At 33.6% G+C, this 21,090-nt stretch overlaps 1 protein-coding gene across 6 annotated transcripts in view; it reads left to right on the top strand.

The window, feature by feature from the left end:
• The window catches only part of LOC125070721 (homeobox protein homothorax), a 243,545-nt gene that overhangs the window by 173,634 nt on the left and 48,821 nt on the right, over positions 1–21,090 (top strand). For all 6 annotated transcript variants that reach the window (XM_047680657.1, XM_047680656.1, XM_047680654.1 and 3 more), the window contains one exon: positions 10,131–10,207. In XM_047680657.1, coding sequence (XP_047536613.1) covers positions 10,131–10,207 — 77 coding nt within the window. The remainder of the gene's footprint in view (positions 1–10,130; positions 10,208–21,090) is intronic.

The raw sequence follows: 21,090 nt of genomic DNA, 5'->3' as shown, positions 1-21,090 counted from the left end.
CATACATTTTTGAAATTCAAAAAATTCATCTACCATGCCCCGACATTTTTCTGTTTGACATGACGCAAAGTAACCATGTAAAACAAAATTGAGAATTTCAATTTCGTGTCTATTTCCTGAAAAACAGGCGGTTTTCTATTTTATCGTTTAAAAAATTCCACTGCCCACCGTCGCTCCTGTCTCACTCTTGACGTGAAGGATATTGGAATGGACCGAAAATGAGAAGCAAAAGAAACGCTGACGTTTCAATATGCACTCATCTGCACCGCACGAGCCCGCGAGTTAATTAATATCATGCCCAAAAACTTCCCCCGACGAAAAAATACCCTAAAACCTTCACTTTGATATCAAAATTGTCTATAGCGATATCAATGAACGGCGAGTGACATCGAAAGCTCTCAGTCTTAATAATATCGTTTCTTACCTTTCCGACCCGAGTAACAAGCTCGTACTCGACTCGTGGTATTTATGAACGTCAATCACAACTGTCAGAAGTGACAGTAGTTAAATCTCCGCCCAGTAATAACGGAAAAGGACGCTCCCAATTTGAAAAACACACGTTCGAAAAAGCGCGCGTGCTCGATTTGGCGATTAGTGTTTTTGAAAATGGAATCGTGGATCGTGTCGCCTTCGGGTGTTACCGCCTACAAGATGGCGGCCCTAATCAAGCTCTGTTCGCGGGGAAAGGAACCGAATGATATACAATTTTATTGAAGCGATGTGTTATTACCGAGTTGAACCTATAATTACGTGCGAACATAGCGCGTGGGAAGATTAGAAAAAACATCTTTGGACGGCTCGTGCTTTGTAATTGGGGTGTTTCGAGTTACGACCATTCATGATTTTGATTTGATTATAGCAATTTAGGTTTGCAAATAAAAAACGAACAATTTATTTTCCCCTTATTAGGGAATCGTGTTCGTCGATCACTTTAAACATTTATTTTATTATTCCAACTGATAGATATGTCCAATATAACGACAAAATTTTACGCCTTGATATTTATCTTAATGCTTAATCGTAACCGAGTTTAGTATCGAGATAGCTATTTCGTATTTCGAATTCAAAGCCGCAATAACCCCGTAGAGTGTTGAGTATCCATCATTCATTTGGCCAGCACTTGCTCCGTCCTGATTTATTGAGTGTCGGTCGTTCGGACAGACGTGCCGGTTCGGTTCAGAGGTCGATCCCTGATCAGACGCTTTCTTGTATTGAGATGTGCATATTCCATCGGTGTATTATCTAAGTACCTTCCCCTGAAATAATTGCCCTGGTAACCAATAAATTTCTGTTCAATTTCAATAATTATTTAATTTCTTGTCGATTTTTCTCGGTTAGTTAAAGTTTTGATTACATTGAACGCAACTGGTTTAATATAATTCAGTATTTGTATTTCTCAATTTGAATAAATTATCACTTGAATTTATCGAATCAACCTTTAAAGTACATACATTTTGTATTGTAACATAATGTCAATTATTATCAAATGCCTCTAAAACATCGATGGTCGACAATTAACGCTTTAACTATTCACTTTGAGCCAATATATCGGTAAAGGTAAGGGCAACGGAACAAAAACTTCAGCCTCGATTCGAGCTAGGTGTCACAGAACAAGACGGGAGCCCCGCCAAACCTGTGTCAACGGAGTCCGAAGGCGGGAGTTCCGCCCTCGCACGCGACCTCCTTACCGCCCCAGGCAAAGGTCATGTAGCAATTGTTGGGGAAGTGAAGCAAACTGGTGGGACAACGCATGTTGTGTTTTACTTGTTTTTTAATGAGGTACTTAAATATGGACCAGTTACAACAAAATATAAAGACATAATAAAAAAAACTAACAATGGGGAATGTTACTTTAGCGTTTTTGCATTTGTAAACCAAAATTAATTACCAAAATACCCCGAGCATACACTCGAACGATACATCAAAATAATCGTTTTAAATTGACTATTAATATCAAAAAGCCTAGTCGTCATATATTAAAATTATAGCACTAAAAGGCAAAGCTGTGAATATAGTCAGTTGAAACGGCTCGGCACATAAATTAAACATCGGGCCTTGATTAGCGCCGCGAGGAAATAAATAATAATCGATTCATTCAATTCTGAATCGAACCGAAAATAAACGTTCGCGTTTCCACGCCGACCGCCGCGTGTGGCCGCGGCTAAATAAATATTGACGATGTCAGTGTCAGTCTCTGCTCTGTTTTTTTTTTTTAATATTGTTGAACGTAATATTGGCTTATATCGTCAAACTAACGGCTTAAATAGTTGCTATTTAGTAAATACTTACTTTGACGAATATGATGTTATTTTGTATCGTTAATTTTTCTTTCGAATATGAACACAAGAGCATTTTTTGTGCAACCGAAGTAATAAATCAGTGAATACCAAAACAAAACTCCTAAATCACCGTAATGATATTCCTAAAACAACTGGGATCGTGTATAATCTGCATTATCAAGGGCCGCAGAGCAGCGAGACACGGCTTCGCATAAACAGCCGTTATCGCGTGACAAATTTCGCATCTAGCAGATATCGACGCGCGGTAAATCATCGCCGGTCTGCGCCCGCCTTTATGTCGCGCGTGAGTTATAATGTGCGCGTGGCTTTATATCATTTCTCTGTGATTTCTGGGTGTACTCTTGTCTTCGCCTTTTAAAAAATGAAGTGTTAAAACTTGTCTCTGAATGGTTGCTCTTTGCTAATTGTTCAATAATAAAAGTTATATTCAATTTGGAGAGCTTCGACTACTTTCTAAACCAACTTCAAAGTATAATAATAATACCAATTTTAAAAGTTAATATTTGTTTTAATGATAAATAACTCAGTTCAGTAGGCTCTATGGAAATTAAATCTGAAAAAAATAAATACATACAAACATAGATACATAGCGTACGAGTAACACTATAACAATTAAACCAAAACAAATTCTATTAAAATAATATATTGTACAATAAATATGTTCACCAATAAATTCCCCCATCTACGTGTAACCGGAATGAACCGGTGACACGGGCACAATACAACGCGTCTGTTTGGACGGTGCGTTATTTATTGCCGCGTTGTATGAAAACAGCCTTACTCTATCTACAACAAAAAAAACGAAACTTCTAGTAATTACAAGAAAATAATCTTCACAGCAAAATCAAACAACAACATTTTTAAAGACAATAGTTTTAATATGATAACAAAAAAATACATGAGGATCACTTACTTCTCTTTTCTGAAAAATACTTCACTAAAAACATTACCAAAGCAGCTAAAACTAGTTACAACCGGTTCAACTAAAGCGGAATTTTATTCAACGTTTTTCTAACACGAAAAATGAAATATATAAGTCGATATATAACCCATTGTCAATTTGCGTATTCCGCTACGTGGAGCTGTTGACGTGAACACAATACCTGTTCTGTGTCGGTTTTTCAGTCCCAGAGCTTATTTATTGCTCGAGCCACATGCAAAACGGGCTAAATTGAAGCATAGGGCTGTCGTACGCTACCGTGTAAGATTTAAAACAGCGTCAGTTACGTTGCGCTTATACTCGCTAATAAATGTTCATAGTTAAATTGTCTTACATATACTTAAATAATTGAACGTTCTTTTTTAGAATTTTATGTTTTTTTTAACACTTTTTATTAAAATAACTTGACATATTATGCCTAATTAAAAAATACTACTTATACTTGAGTATATATTAATATTTGACTCTGTTTTCCAAATTTAATGAAAATAATTCAGCTGCAGCCCTGTTTCGTTCAGCATCCAATAGGACCTCATACATATCGTCTTTTTTACCTCACTTTATCTTATTTCACTTCATTTTATTTCATTTCGCCAACCGTTTGTGTACACCGCGTGCGCCCGCGCAGGTGCACGGCGCCTTTGATGTGTATTGATATGCAAAGTTTTATAAGTGAATACATATTCATCGATTTTTTTGTATACAATGTATGATTTTGTTTAAAGATAGGGTTTGTTTGTTGAAATATACTCAAGTAAATCTTTATACATAACAGATATATCTTTAGCTAAAAGTAGATTGAAAGAAGTATCGCCATACTCGTGGTCCTTGAGAATGTATACTATAACACGGACTTTTCAGGCACAATATCGTAATAATAGAATATCTCAGGCAATGTTCTACATACTGATATAAATTAGCGTCTCACGTTACAATGGTTATTGTAACCTCGTGTCGCCATAGTCCCAATTCCATCAAAGCGACAGCGTAGAGGAGTTGCGAACTATCTCATTTCCTAGCCCAGTTGTGCTTCCGAGCGGCCGTCAGCGCATCCGGCTCCACAGATTAGTATCAACATTTGACGTTTCACGCCATTGTCTCTATTGGTTCATTCATGGTGACGCTATTGGTCAAGCTACCGTCCGATTTTAACATACCATAAACACGAACGTATCTATACATTACTTTACCAGTTTTAAAAATTGTTTAACAACATATTCGAATTGTATAAAGTCTGCTTTTAAAGTCTAAAGTGCGGACGTTGTCCATTACAGATTTGCATAATTTAAGTTCTGTTCTGTGGTCGATATTAGTCTATGAATTCTTTATCCGCTCTCTTCGGTAAAATGTATCGGAAATTGGCAGGTGTCCTCTGAATAAATTTGCGCTTTTTACTTCTAAAACCACAATTCATTTGTCGGATATCAACTTAAAAGGAGTTTGAAATAGTATTTTAATAGTTGAGTCGACGAGTTCAGTAATAGCGAATAAATAAACCAGAAACGTTTTGTTTTGAATAGATGTTATGAATCTCAATGTAAAATGTCTCCGAAATATGAAAAGATACTTATAAAAAAAGCAACAAAAAGCAATTCTCGCTTTGAACTAAAGGGAGCATTTCGCACATAAACTAGGGTAACATAAATAAACAAGGCGCTAGAAACAGTGAAATACAGCCGGTGGGTAATAGTGCCATCCATCCGGTCACATCTTCGATAGGGTTAGTACACCTCCACACCTTTATGTGTCCCTGGTGGGACATAACGGCCCCATAGTCGAGAGGCCCGGTTTTTTGACGTCTATTTGTGGTCGCCCTTCGCCCTTAACGACTTCTTGTGTCCCTAAGCGAATGAGTTGGTAAGATTTGAATTAAATTTCAAAATTATATCGGCGAAGTAAGACCTAATTGAATTGTTTAAAATTGATGTATTCCATTCTGATCTTAGTGAACTGATACTTAGATACAAAAAATATTTATATTCCTTGGGGGAATTAATCACGCAAAATATGTCTGGCTTGTTTGGAAAGCATGTCGTAAATTCTAAAATAATCAAAAGGCAAGGTACACTCTTCTATTAGTTTTACCATCTATGAAAACTGGAAGCACGTACATACACAACGAGGTAAAGGCATGCATATTTTAGCTCAATCTGAAACGTCACGTCTCGAAAAAGAAAAATTTAATATATCAACTTGATGCCGTTACCCGTTCAAATTAGGAACAGAAACTAACCCCTGTTTTAGTTTTAGAAACTGTAATATAGCATGTAAATAATGTATACGGTTAATATTTGAATTGGAAAAGTTTCAAGACACGATTTAAATAAAAATATCATTTATATATGTCAAATAATTTGCTTAGTAGTCGCGCGTGTCACGACAGTAAAAAATATAAGTAATACCACCTGTACAACATTTATAACTTAAATTAAAAAGGTTCCGTGCTTAAGATTAACAAGTGACCTCTACAAATATGCTAAAAAATATATTAAAAATAATGTCAAACTATAAGGAAAATTCGCTTCATCCGAACCGCGTTGCGCCCCGCCGAGACACGCACGATGATTCTTACGACATTCGAAAATCACCGAGGTCCTGAATATATTATTATTGTTATGGCAAGAGCTGGGAAATTGTGAAATACACACACTCCGGCTGAATTATGCCGCCACGCATATCATTAGGGAATTTCTGCTTCGCGGCGCCAGATGAATTTTTCAACATACACCGAGATTATTTTATCGTAAAATATTGTTTTTTGGACGTAGTTCAAGCTAGGGACTGGTAATATTTTCTTTACAAAAAATTTCAAATAAAAAGAAGAATCAATTAACAATAAAAGCATGTTACTGAGTTTGATGTGAACGAGGAACTAGTAAGGTCCTAAAAATCTAATTTTAGACAAATATTTAACTAAGGAAATATAGTTAAGTTATTGTGAGCTAGCTATTCGTTAACGAATCTCGCACACGACTTTCATCCTAACGAATTTCCATATCCCCACCCACTATCCCATAGATTTAGGCGCCAACAAATGGATTGTTTCTCTTTCCATAGCAAAACAAAATTTATAGTTCGCTGGTGAATTTTTCGAACCTTTTTTACCGTAGGGGCTCATGCTTTTTTCACTCCCGATACCGGATTTATTGCTAACTTATGCCCTGTATAATCGTGATTTTAATGCAGTTGTGATTTATGAGGGTGGAGACTACAGGATTGCTTTTCGAAATTTGATATCTCAATAGAGTTTATGATGCCCTGGTGCAATGGTTGTCGAATGATAGGAATATTTATATTAGGCAGAGAAAGTCAACAATTTTTAATGTTCTTTTTTTATCACGCATAGCTTTCATAGTATTGATTGATTGACACAATACTCATTGTTATTAGTAATTTTTTTATGCGTTAGGCTAAGAAACTACTGAGTTATTGTTTCTTCACGGTGCCCGTTCTAAAAGGTGGCCATGGGCCAAACGTAGCAAATTAAAAATAATTGACGGACGTCAGCAAAAACTTCGGGTCCCGTATAAATTTGACAAACACCGTTACCTGGCCGGGTCCGTTGAGTTTATCATTTTCCTGTTTTTATGTTCACCGTAATAGGCATCATAAATTTATGATAATGTTTTTTCGATTTTCGAAGCGACCGCTGACGAAAAACGCGCGCAAAAACTGATGCCACCGCGTTACAAAGTAAGAGATATTTTTTCGAAAATGAGTTACGACTTCTATATTATAATGTAATTATAATTAAATTATTCGCTGTATATTTTATAATCTAAAAATAAAAATAAAAAAATTATCAATTTTATATACAAAGCAAAATCACTAACACAAGGGAATCGATCAAGCAATTTATAATTATTTCATCGCCGCCATCTTTCAATAAAGCAAACATAGATCATAAACATCCTGGTGAAGTACATCTTGCATTAATGCATTAGCCGCGGTGTGCTGAAGTCGATCAATTGTAATAATAAACAAGGTCGGACCTCCCCGGTGATAATTGGAATAAACCTATTTCGTTAAAGCATTTCACTGTTCTCTTTTAAGTAATCGAAATTATTATTTTTTTATTTGCGTTAAGATAGCATGCCATAAATTCTAATTATTTTATACTTCTAAACAGAGACGATTTCCGTTATACTCCTCGTGGACAACATCATTGATTGCTTACGAAATAATAATTATACGTAGACATATGTAAAATTGTTTACTATTAATACGAATTGTTCTCGCAAACAATAGAATTGCTTAATAATTTACGAGAAAGAAAATAATACAAAAGAATACTTTTGAGATAAAAAAATAACCTATTTCAAACTCTAATAACAAGAAGGATGACGTCACGCGCTGATGTAATTCCGCGGACTGGGCTGAATTCAGTGAACCTATGCTTTGATTGTGACAAATGTTATTTTACAAATTGTTCGTTAGTTAAAATTCAATGAAATATAACTCGTGCTAACTGTAAGGAGTTCAAATTTATTGACAGAAATGTAGTCGTATTCTGAGTGGCATAGTGCTCAAAAATGACTGACAAAAATATGGAGTAGATGGCTCATTTTATAATTGTTGGATTACTTTCATTTAGTACATCACGTACTGAAACTTGGATATTGTCCTCTAAACAGATATCCGATGGGTATATGTGTGACGCGATCTTCTTTTTCCATTATGTCAGAGGAATGGCGTTCATAGCATTTAAATATCATGGCTGCTGAATCATTGTATCACCATTGATGAGTTCATAAAGTAACTTCAATTGCAGAACATTTTTGGCTATTAGAAGATTGATTACTAAAACGCCTCTAATTAGTAACGTTTAGAATACTGGCGGCTTTTTCTTCTTCTTCTGTTTCAGCTCCTAGCGATATGACTGATTCCAAATTCGAATTTCCAAATAGACAAATCATGGTAACATTTAATTCCGATAAAATTGTTTCCATAACTATAGATTTATCATATTTGTAAATCTAATAATTTATTTTTGCAACATTTAGACGTATATAAACTTTTTATTTCGTAAAACTCTTTTTAATGCCCTCCAGAGCTTGCTACTGATGTTTATTCGCATCTTGAACAATATTGTCAGTTTTATAGAGCGTAGGTTTAAAATAAACAGCCAAGATTATTGCTTTACGATGACATAAAACAGGACGGAGCGTAATTCGCCCCATAACAACCCCTCGAATGGGATTGCTGTCTTTCTACGTGTAATTTTCACCATGAATGCATTATAGATGCTTCGTGTGATGGTTTGCTTATTGAGAATACGAAACAAATTATCTTCTATAATTTTATGATAAAGGTTTTTATTGAAATAATTCGTCTATACATATATATATATATATATATTTTAAATACATGCATTTCGTATTTTGTTAGACGTCATGTCAATTATTATTTTTTTGTCTGTTAAAAAAATAAAACAATTAAATATTGCGGTTCCCTAACAGCGTGTTAGGTTGCATTGTTCGTAGAACAGATAACGCTTGATAACGCTATTTCTGCGAGTGTGGTAACTTTAATCCGCCATTTATTTTCAACTTGTCCGTATAAATCATAATAAAGCCGTGTCCACACGCGGACAATGGTGCGTTATGCGTAAGATACACTCGTAACGGCTGACGTATCAATTTCTTTGGGAAACCGGCCTTATCGGAGAAATCTGTGTCTTTTTGGTTTTTATTTATTGCAACGAAAGAGTTATGTTTGTAAGCGATTTACAAATGCATCGACCACACCGGAGAATGAAGAGAAAGTCGACAACGTCTTAGCAACTGTTTGTATATTGTATCTGTTCTGACGCAAGCTTGCTTAACCAAAATCTTCTTTAATAAATATATTATATATTAAAGGCATACGAATGTGATGATGATCTCAGGATATACCAAATGTATGTGTATTATTATAAATCGTTGGGATGTTAAGGCGATACGTGTTTACCGGGGCAGAGGATTAACTTTTAATATCTTGTTAGAAAACCCAACAACTTTTGGTTGACCCGAGTCAGTATTGAACCCAGGAACTCCGAAGTTGCACCCTTACACGACCAATCAGCAGATAGTTATTACCTATATAAATTACTAAACTAATATAAAAGTGTTTATTTAAGTTTTTGAAGATAGTCACGTTTCGAAACAGCCGGTATCGACCGGGGACTCGAACCGGTTAATAATTTACACATACGTTACCTGCGGCTGTACCAGGGTTACATGAAATAGAGAAGGTCTCCCGGGGACCTTCCCTCTGACTCGCACGGCAAAAACCAATGTCATTAGATACGTGCTACCCATGTCTCCTTTACGTTTGAAATTTACTAACATTTTTCCTGTTCTTAAATGGGATATAAATGATAATTATGTTACACCTACAAACACATTTATTAAATGTAAATATTACATCCGTGAATTAGTATGTGTGACTTTGGTAATACATAAATACGAAACAATAATTTTTACTATATTTATTAGGCTGGGTACCACATATTTCTACTGTCAAATCTCATAACTTTCTATCTGTTGTTTTCTACTTGAAGGGATGAGTTAGTCAGTAATTACTGGCATCAAAACATTACATAAATCCCATAGTTGGCAGCGCATTGACGGGCTATACTTGTGTATGGGCGATGGTGACTCCATATCGAGTTGACCATCTGGGTTATAAGTTTGCCTTCAAATAGGCAACGCCATAAAAACCTTTTTAGTTAAGAATCATTTAAAAATGTTCGATATTTGTTTCTGTAAATCTAAAATTAATATACTTTAGATAGATATTTGGAATGGAATGGATTTCACTGAAATTCCCATACAAAGTAATCAAATTGAATTAGCGAAATGGCTGGAGAAAAATTCGTTTCGTCTTATCGTTATTATTTTCTGTTCCAGCATCCGTACCCATCGGAGGATCAGAAGAAACAGTTGGCACAAGATACAGGGTTAACGATACTACAAGTAAATAATTGGTGAGTAATATTAACTTTAATAATTATACATATAAATATGACTGTACCTTGCTTCTGTGTGTTTTTATTTGGTAGCTATTTCAGACTTATAGTATCGACAAGGAAAATATTTGGAAGTAGGAAAAATATAAATCAAAACATATGACACAGGTTTAATTTTTCTTATTTTTTTTAAATGTTGGTACTCTTGGTTTGCATTTGAAATGTTGAATGTTAGGTGTGTGTGTTGTTTTAAGAGAGTAAAGACCTCTAGATATAGTAGGTAAAGGATAATTTAAATACAAGTATAATGTGTACATTAATACTACTAATTTTGTCAGAAATTTATTTAAAATAATTACATCACTGAAAAAACGCTGTTATAAAGGCTCAGTAACACTTTCGTTTCGAAGGACGTCTGGTGTTATTTAAACAATGATGCTCTAAATCTTATAACTTTGATTATTTATTAAAATATATTCGAAATTACTGTAAAGGTAAATAAGAACTGCATCAAATCGACTCACATTGACATCGAACACTTTTAACTGTATTCATTCGATGTCGATAAAGTACCGTTCAAGTCGTTCATACTATTTCGAACTTAAATATAGTTAGTTATAAAGAAAACCTGCCGCTATTAGTGTGCTGTTTTAGGTATTTTAAATATCGCCAACGCATCGTACTTGTGACTATTGTGCTGACTGATTGGACTTCACATTGATTGCGTTTTTTAAAACGTTTGATAAAATTAATCAATGATTAAATTTACGGTTTTGAGTATTACCAACGTGAAAAAAGTAAATGATTGACATATAATTGTTGAAATATTTAATTATTAAGTGGCTGAAAGCTCTTAGTATCCCTCTTTGTACTTATCTCAAGTAGGAATAAAATATACTTAATATTTGACGCATGGTATGAAAGGCTTGGATGAAGAGATTGTAGCATTAATAATTTCTGTTTATATTTTAGTTTATATAATTTATTATTCAAATATATTTTTCATAACAGCAATCTCATAAGTAACAAAATGATTATTAGAAAAAAATTGCAGTTTAGTAAAACGAAATCAAATCAACTAATGAATTCGCCGAAGTGCGATATGATTCAATTCAATCATAAAATTCATTTGAAGATCATTAAAACGCTGACCGTCTGAGACGTCTTTACGGTCACACACTCAGGCTCGTATGGAAATATCATGATTATATCGACTGGAATGGCATAAAATATCAAAGTTTACGACCGCAGCTAGCACCTAGCAATAAATGCGCTTATTAATGACTTGGATTCCTTCAGAATTAATACTAGAATATACAATAAAAATATATCTCGAATACTCAGTATTTCTTGGTAAAAGCGAAATTACTTATCGAATTAATTTTAGCCACATGCAAACCCTCATGTGTAACTTAAGTTTTGTTAAAAATAATTTAAATAAAAAATGTTAAAAAAAATCATCAACTTACAGACGATATTATGATTTGATAATTATTACCGACTTTTATCAAGATAACTAATAAGTAGGTAGTTTCATTGATTGTGTATCATGCTCACACCAGTGTGTTCCAGTTTGAAGAGTCACAAGGCACAAGAGACGTAAATTATATCTCCCAAGGTTGGTGGTGAATGTTTCTTAAAGCGCCATTGCCAGTGACACCATTTTCATCAGGTGTCATCACATTTGCCCGTCCACGTACATATTTCATAAAAAGCCATTCTCAACGGATAAGCAACTGCTTTAAAGATACCATCGTCACAAGTGCCTTTAAACACTGGCACATTATTTTCTAATTCTCATAACCCGATGGAACCCCACTTTGACACGACAAGAGATAGTTTATGGTGTAGGAACATTAAGGACTTTCCAAAGAACGGGAAAGCTGGACTGTCCTGCTACCTTAGTGGCAAGGTACTAGAAATTATTCCTACACAAATCATTGCCATATAAAATAATACCAAATCACTAGTCCAGTCCGATTAGATATAAAATTCCCCCCTTTATCTTCATTGGAAGAAATAAGGAAAGCAACACGTCTCCATTTATATCAATTAATAAGTATCACCTATCAGATTTTTCCAAAGTTTTCACACAATCATCTCCAATAAAACTTTTCGATGAAGTTCTATAGATACAGATGAAGGTTGAAGCTTTTAGAAAATTCTCTCATAAAATACACCATTATTTAAACAATATCCTAGTCTTAAAGGGTTAGTGCAGTAATAAACGTGATTCAAATCGACACGTGCAATTTGTTAATACCTACGTGTTTTGCAATGTGTGGGTGCGACGCGGGCGCATCATGGCCGCGCTAATAAAATGTCAGACAAATTGACCATCGGTGCCAGCCAGATATGGACCCGGCCCTTTTTGTTTTGCAATACGATTTATATATTATTTAAATGCGATATAAGGATTGTGAATGGGTGGGCCTCTTTATATCTAAGAAATAGTGGTTACTTTCGTTATGGACCATATTATGTAACCTTTTACTTACGAAGTTTCCGTCGTAAATCAAATCAGATACAATTTTTATTACATTTTGTTGTATGTTAATTGCGTCTCAGAAATATTAAGCTGGATAGAAGCAGCCTTTGTGAGAAGATCTTTTAAAAAAAAACATAGGTCAATGATTTCTAAGAACGCCTAGACACGTTTTTGAAAGTATGCTAGTACTTCACCCATATGTCACGTTGGACGTGAAACGTCAGTCTGATGAGGTGAGAGGTCGCACGGCCTTTGCCTATTAACTTTATACCTCCTCGCGCACATGAGTGCCTAGTACCGCTGCGGGATAAATTACAAGGTGTAATTAATTTTTTTTGTTGACTCATTACAAAAATATCGTTACAAACTTAATAAATAACAATTTCACAAGAATCATTTTAGAATAGAATTACTATTTAAAAAAAAAAGCTCACGATGGTCCCTTTCGAAAAAATCAAAATAATCTATCTGCCCTAAAGATTTTATTACTGACTTACAACCAATTAAAGTATTCGTGGTTATTATATTACCGGTAATATACATTAAGTAAAGTGAAATTACTATTCCCGAGCCAGTAAATCAAGTGCCATAACATACAGGAAGGGTTAATACGCCCTTTGTGTAAACAGGTGGCTGAACCCCTTTTGATTGCACTTACAGCATCTCGAGAGAATGTTTAATGTAAATATTTGATTTGCTAAGCTTTTCCTGCGTTATCGCGTCACCGTTTTGTCTTTTTCGTGTAATTTTTTATCTAATTATATTTGATGATGGCAATTTTATTCTCTAACACTTTCTTTATTGATAAATAAAATTAATTTGCACAAAAATCAAATTATTCAAATCGAGTTAAGGACAACGCGAGTCACGAGGCTCACATAACAGAGATGCAAATGTCCAAACAATGTTACAAACACAAGGTTCTCAGTCGAATTGAAACCGCCGCCGCTGGGACTCTGTCGAATTAACGAACGCGCCCCTAATTGGTATTGTATGAAGATGCAAATTCGAAGAATGGTAAGAGCTCTCTCGTATTGTTGGGCTCCTAGTACATGTAATTGATAAGGCGTCCGGATTTGAATTTCAAATTTTATTTTTCATTCATACCTCCAGGGAGTTTCCTTCCCAAATTTCACTTCCTATCATTTCGTTTTGTTACCTTTTGTTTGTATAATAAAGCAAGTATCTCAAGCGATTATATAATTACTTGTTACTACGATTTTGTGATTTTCCATTTGAGATTATAAAAAAAGATTGTAATTCAATTTTTAAAAATATCTGTTTAAATATCACAAAAATTGGGTGCCCATTTTTCCCTTCAAAACTCCTTGCCTTTCAATTTTGTTTCTCTGAAGTTAAAGTAATAAAAAAAGACTACTAATAGTAATAATGTCATAAAAGTAATGTATTCTGTAATATAACGATTAAGATTTGAGACCAACTTTAATACAAAAAAACGTGTTAATAATTGTTAACAAAAAAAAAACGAATTCAACGTATGCAAGTCGTAATTAACAGAAAAATTTAAATTTAAATTACAGAATTAAATATACGAGCTAAATAAAAATTGCAACTGAAATTATTAAACGTACGCGCGCCGTCGAATAGACTTTCTTGTACAATTGTACCCAAAGGCGCCGTAATAGACGTTTACTTTACTTCTTATGATTAAATCTTATGTCATCTTTAAATATGAAAACCTCACGTCATGACGTCACATACGTAAATAATTTGAAGAATAAATTCAATACATTATATTTTTTTAATTTATTACGAGAACATGAATTTCACGCTCGTCACGGCAAAAGTCTAATTTAAAGCGGGCGAAACTACGAAACGCAGCTAGTGATGTAATAAAAGTTATATACTAAAACATCCTCCAAAACGCGCTGAATTTTCTGGTCTATGTGTTATGTACATTGATTTGGTCGTTTATTCAGTAGTTTATGTAGAAAAAAAGTATAATTCTGTATACGTTAATAATATAATATTTACCTTCAAACATAGGTGTTATGTTTCTCAATAAACTGTGTGTTAGAATTTAGCTATAAATAAAATAGAACATTTTTTTTTGTTTACGATTGTTTCTACAAATAAAGGCATGTCGACTTTTCGTCATATCACAAATATAACCAACACTAATTCATAGCATTTAATGACTACATCTTAATTTTTTAATTAAAACATTCATAAATTAGTAATAATCGTCTAACACGGATAATTATTAGTAATTAAACCAACAATTCACTTATTCACACCGCTCATAACGGCACATTGCACATATAGCGGACAAAGGCTATACTGAAATCGGATAGCTATTGATGGGCCCACAATAGCCGGCTAAGCTAGCCGGCTAGGCATCGCGACAGTCTAGATTAGACGGCTTACAGGTATTACGCTTGATTAGTGGCCAATAGATTGTAAGTGGGGATAACATGTTAATTATTATTAAGTCCCTTAGTAATTTGTGATTTAGTGATATTGTCTTTCAGCGTTCAATACGTATTTGATAGCAATATAATGAGTTATATAATTAAACTAACTATACTCGCGACTACGTTCGTTTTGATCGGGTACGAATATCAATATATACATTTGTTGATTGACAAAGATTTTTATTTTAATTCATAACTAATTAAATAACAAATCAAAATTTATCAATCATGACCGCGAACGGTGGCAAAAGCCGAAACTGCTAGAATTTCTCCATTGAATAGCAATCCCGACTCCACACTTTGGCCGCAATAAACAAATTAAAAAAAAAAAAAACTATTTTAATTTCTTACATTACTAAGAACAACTTTAGAGTATTTATTTAAATGAAAAGTAAAGTGATATTACGCTTAACGTTATTGGGAAATATTTATGTTTTTGCTAACGCGGAAAAAGCACTTCCTGACCGTATCGACGTAAAGAAGTTGCTACAAGCCAATGAACACAAACATTTATGCTAATATATGTTACAATACTTTAGAAACTGCGAATATTTTTTTTTCGTAAACAAGTTTATTTTGAATATTTATGCTGTTAATTGTAAATTCTTGTTGCTTAATAGTTCTTTTGTAAATATCTAACTGTATATATATATTAACACTATTTTTTATTTTAAAAACATCGTTCAAATATTCTACTTTTGTAAGCCAAACAACATAGTCATTTTAAGAAAAATATATAAAGGTTTTTTCACAAAATACCCTAACAAATTTGACACGTGGTATGCAATAAAACTTACCTGCGACACAAAATGAAATACCAGGGTGGCATGAGTATCAGGGAACGACGAAACCTCCGCTATGTTTTTGCTTCCCTGGTAATTCTACGGTACGCTGCGTCATCCTGGGCGCCTGGTAAATTAACTAATGAAATCGTTCTAAATATATATAATGTAGATAGATAAGATCAATAATTAATATATTAAGATAGTTTTAATTGTTTTTAGAATTAAATTTTATAATTTTTATAAACCTCACATCCTGTCATATTAAACCGAAAATTATTAAACAAGAATTGTTTATTTAATTGATTTTAAACGAATCCCTTATAAAGGTACTTAGTTTAATACTCAATTATAACAAAATAAGTAGATATTACATTCGTAACTACATTTAACACAAAGCAAATAATAAATTGTCAACAATAAATACATGAGTGAATAATATCCAGTATTTCAAAAGGTGTAAAAATAGTAAACCTTCTGTATTGCCACTAAAGCTGGTCCCCAGGGCTCCTTGGCCCGTTGAAACTCACAAAATGTCCATCAAGTATCAGCCGGCCTCCGTTTACGAGCATAGCCCGTAACTCGCGAACACTCGGCTTAATACCGCAGGATTTTGTTAACTCGATAAGATCTGAGAAATCTCCTCTTGAATATTTTTGCGTAATTTTTTTTTTTTTTTACGGCGGATCTCGACTTATTTTTATATGCTTTTAAAAGGCCTCGTTGTAAATTTAAGCGTTTGCGTTATTTTCGTATTTAACTCGCCACAGATAACAAAAAAATTAAAGCGTTTTATTTAGAATTGGTGTTTGATATTTTTTATCTTACTAATAATTTAATAGTTGGAAAATTAAATATTTTAGACAATAGTTCAAATGGGTAAAACTTTAAACACTTCGTATGTTTAATAACTAATGAATTGATCTCCACAAATAATTAATTTGTAATCTGATCGTTTATGTAAAATAAATTTAATTGAGATAATTTATTGTCGTTAAGTCTTACTTATGTCGTTGTCCTCTTAAGTAAAACAATGGTGTGTACTTAAGTTTAATTCTGCTTAGCCATAGCGCATACATGAACATAAACGAAAATACTTAGAAAATGAGTTAAAAATGTTATGTATTTGATAAGTTTTTATAAAAAAATAAATAAAAAATCGAAAGGTGTCTCGAAACACCAGGTCACGAAGTTCCTTTATATTAAGTATCAGGCACACTAAAATAAAATGAAACGATCGAGATTAATTAAATGAAATAAATAAAAATAATGGTAATAAAACTGCTATACCTATGTACTTATTCGAGAACAGCTGCCGATAACCACACGTCTGTACCGCAGTAATACTTTAGCCATTCGCTTGTAAACACACAATACTAAATTCAAATGTGTCATGACGTTTGAAGTCTTATAATTATTTCGATTTAGCTTTGATTCCAAGCGTCCTGTTTGTAACACAAGCTCCAGACTATACATAAATTCAAATGAGATATAAAATTTCGTACCGAAATAGCACTTAAACCATCAAAATCGTATCAAGACGATACATCGCCCCACAGCACTCCGGGTATTCATCCGAGGCCATTGAAATCCATTCAGACACGACTATCAAATCACGTATCACGATCACCATACCGTAAAAGAAAACACACTATTTCGCATTTTACCCTGCGTTTACTACACCTTTGGTGACGATGGGAGGGGTTTTCTCTTAGTAACTGCGAAAACATACGGGGTTGAATTGCGTTCAAAAACTTTACGATTATAAACAAATTTTACGAGAGTTACTGAAATTTTTAACAACGTATTGTAACAATGAAATTATATTTAGAATTTAAATTCGAACAAAATTTATAATTGTTTTGCACTATTTTAATATTTTCTCGAGTTTTCTTAAAATTAAATAATGTCACACTGATTTGCAATTATTTTTTAAGTAGGTAAACATTTCTGTCTTAAGTTCTAAAGTATTGTCATTGGAGATATTTAGTTCCTCAGTAATATCAAGCTACAATTTGTCAGCTATCAAATAATTCAACGAATAATCTTACGGGTATAAAATACGCTACAAGAAATATATTCACACATAAACCGCGTCGATTCCGTCAATTTTATCTCCCCTATGTTTCCTGGTTCCATAGTATTGTTCCTGATAAAACACCCATTTCCCGTCTGTAATCGGAGGCTGAATTTTTACCAGATCAGTATCAGCGCGAATGAGGCGTTCTCGGCTTCAATGCCCCGTTTCGGAGGTCGATTGCCGTTTCCCTAACGCCTTGCCAGTTTAAGGTGCTATTGTCTTTATTTATATTGAGAAACATTGATTTCTTTTTACAATCAATCGCTTTAGAGTTCTTTTGTTTAAGCATAAAATTACTGAATTTAAAATTGACTCATGAAACAATTAATGTTCAATTCGTTGAATATTATGAACAGAGGACATAACAGGTATTAAATAATAAATATTAACCAAATAACTTAGAACCTGATAAGTATCACAGATGCTTATTGTCGTGGTCAGTGAGAAAACCTTCATGAATTGATAATCACATTGTGCCATCCATTGGAACTACGTGGAATACGCGCTTAACATTTCCTTAACGAGAGTACTTACTACCAGCCGTGGGATATTTGCACTTACTTGAATATAAAATTAATCATATATTCATAGGCATTGTAGGTATTTTAATTGATACAAGTATAGCTCAAAACCGAGTTCAATTATAAAGTATCAAAATTTTACTGTACTTTTTAAAAGGGGCTCTTCACTACAAATATTGTTATTCGTATCCTAATAAACAATAATCTTAAAAACTGCTAGAAACATTACTTATTTAATAAAATGTAAACTTCAATCACGCCGCTCGTGATCATCAAACGATCCCAGTGACACCGTATTAAATTCATCAATAACGATTACTGTAAAAAAAGCAGTCGTTAAAAATGTAAATTGAACGCGGAATCACATAATCAGTCGTTAATCTACGCAAATACGGTCCCAATAACAGCCAGTAACAGTAAGATCCGCGTAATTATTACGTAAACAAGCGATGAATTAAACAGAAGAAAAACAATTACCCATGATAGCGCCATAACAATTCACCTCACCCCAAACCCCCGTGCACTCGTCAAAATAATTCATTTTAATTTTCTTTACGGCCTAGTAAACCTTTATTTTACGATCTTAGCACGAGAGATAAGTCGGAGACTCCCTTAAAGGCCCTTCGGCCCCTCGTCTCGCCCCCGTACTGCGATACAAGCGTAAGACCTTTAGCGAGAATTATCAGTCGTTGAATGGTCGAAAATTTGACTTTGCTTGTTTTACGAGTACTCGAAACTTTACGGTCGTTTTACGTACTCTTGTAAGTGCAATCAAAGAGTTCGTAAACGTTTGACACACGTCTCGCCGTTATATTGGTTACCTCGTATTTGAGGTGTTTTATTTAAGGATTCATTTTTAATACTTTTTAGTTCGAATGACTGTTAGTATAAACTACAGTTTTTTATCGATTCTTCTCGGTAATACATTCCAAATAGTTTTATAGTTAACTAGCTGTAAGCCGTGGCTTCGCTCGCGTTTTAGGGGTTCGTCAGGTTTTAACCGTAAAAAAGTATCCTATGACCTTCCTTGGAGTTCAACCTTACTTCATACTAAGTTTTATCAAATTTCGTTCAGTGATTTGTCTTGAAAGAGCAACAAACAGACAGACATGGTTAATGACGCATTTATAATAATGGCAAAGAGCTATAAATTTAATGCTGTAACTATTCGATTTAAAAGTACTTGTAGAAGTCCTCTATTTACGAATATTTAGGTGTCACGGTCTCTGTGCTTGTAATTATTCTAGGTTATTCGTGCTTCAAACACGAACTAAATGATTCAAAACTGTAACCTACACAATAACCTTAGCTTACAGCTTAATATATCTCTTATGAAACACATGAAAATATTCATATTTAATTGTATACAGTCGGACATTCGAGTCCCGAATATTCTTAAGACTGTTATTCTTCCCGTCTTGTAAATATTAATTATAATTAAAAGGGCTTTCTGTGTAAATAAATTACCATGAGGTGCTTTTTCATTGTATTTTTAATTAAATTTTTCCGTCTTTTGTTCGCAGGTAAGTAGCTTTCGCTGTTATTGCGTCTTTTGTATAAACGGTTCGGTAAGTAGTCAGTTTTATATGAAGATGTCTTGTTATGAAGTAAATATCAATCAATAATTATTTGTATAAATAAACATAATATAACTAAAGTTAATTTACAATTACATCAGCTTTAGCTAGATAGATAAAAGTATGTTAGAATTATTGACAATCACACGACAATACAGAAAGAGATTCCAAAATATAACGATTCCTAAAAACACCAAACTTTTGATTAAAGAAAATAAATTTTAAAACTTAAAAACAATAAAAAATATGTATATATAGTTAAAATTAATAAATTAATGACAGCATGAAATACAATGCAATTAAATACGTTATATTATTAAAAAACAAACTTGATATCTATAATATCTATAATATTGATATCTATAAATTCGAAATTCTGGCATAAAATTCGGAAAAAGAACGAATGATAAAAAATGTCATTCGGCTGTAAGGTCAGCGAGAAACGTGAATGATAATCAAAAAAAGCTAAAAGAAGTAAAGAGTATCACGAGAGATATTTCCCAAAAATGTCGCTACATTAAAATATCCTTATCAACGTTATAGGTCATTAAAAATCTTTTCAATACCCGAAATACTTACAGCAGCGTAATTTCGCAAAACAAAAACTCCGAAACGTACGTACAAAAACACAAAGGCTTTGACGTCGAGCCCTTTCAGAGTTTCCGCGCCGGCGGCATGGCTGCCGTCATTTTTCACCGTTCCTCCATTTATTTTATCTGTGCACCACACTCTGCCCCCGGATGGCGCCCTGTTTCGAATTTCGAACATCAGCTGTTGAGACGCGGAGATTTATTGCCAGTACCATTCAGCTAGAATACAACTTCGATTTGCTTTTTTTTTTCTTTGGATTCGAAGAATTTAAATTTTCAATTAAGGAGAAAATACTAAGGAGATTGTTTTCGATAAATGGTTCCTTTATAGGATTATGTTTTCATAGTTCCAACTGGACAAAGTCAAACTAAGGTCATTCCTATTTTGAACATTCTTTAAATTGTTAGATTCAAAAAGATACGATAAT

The sequence above is a fragment of the Vanessa atalanta genome, chromosome 18 (assembly GCF_905147765.1).
Source record: "Vanessa atalanta chromosome 18, ilVanAtal1.2, whole genome shotgun sequence".
NCBI lineage: Eukaryota > Metazoa > Arthropoda > Insecta > Lepidoptera > Nymphalidae > Vanessa > Vanessa atalanta.
The sequence above is the reverse complement of the archived record's forward strand: the minus strand, read 5'-3'. Positions and strand labels throughout refer to the sequence as shown.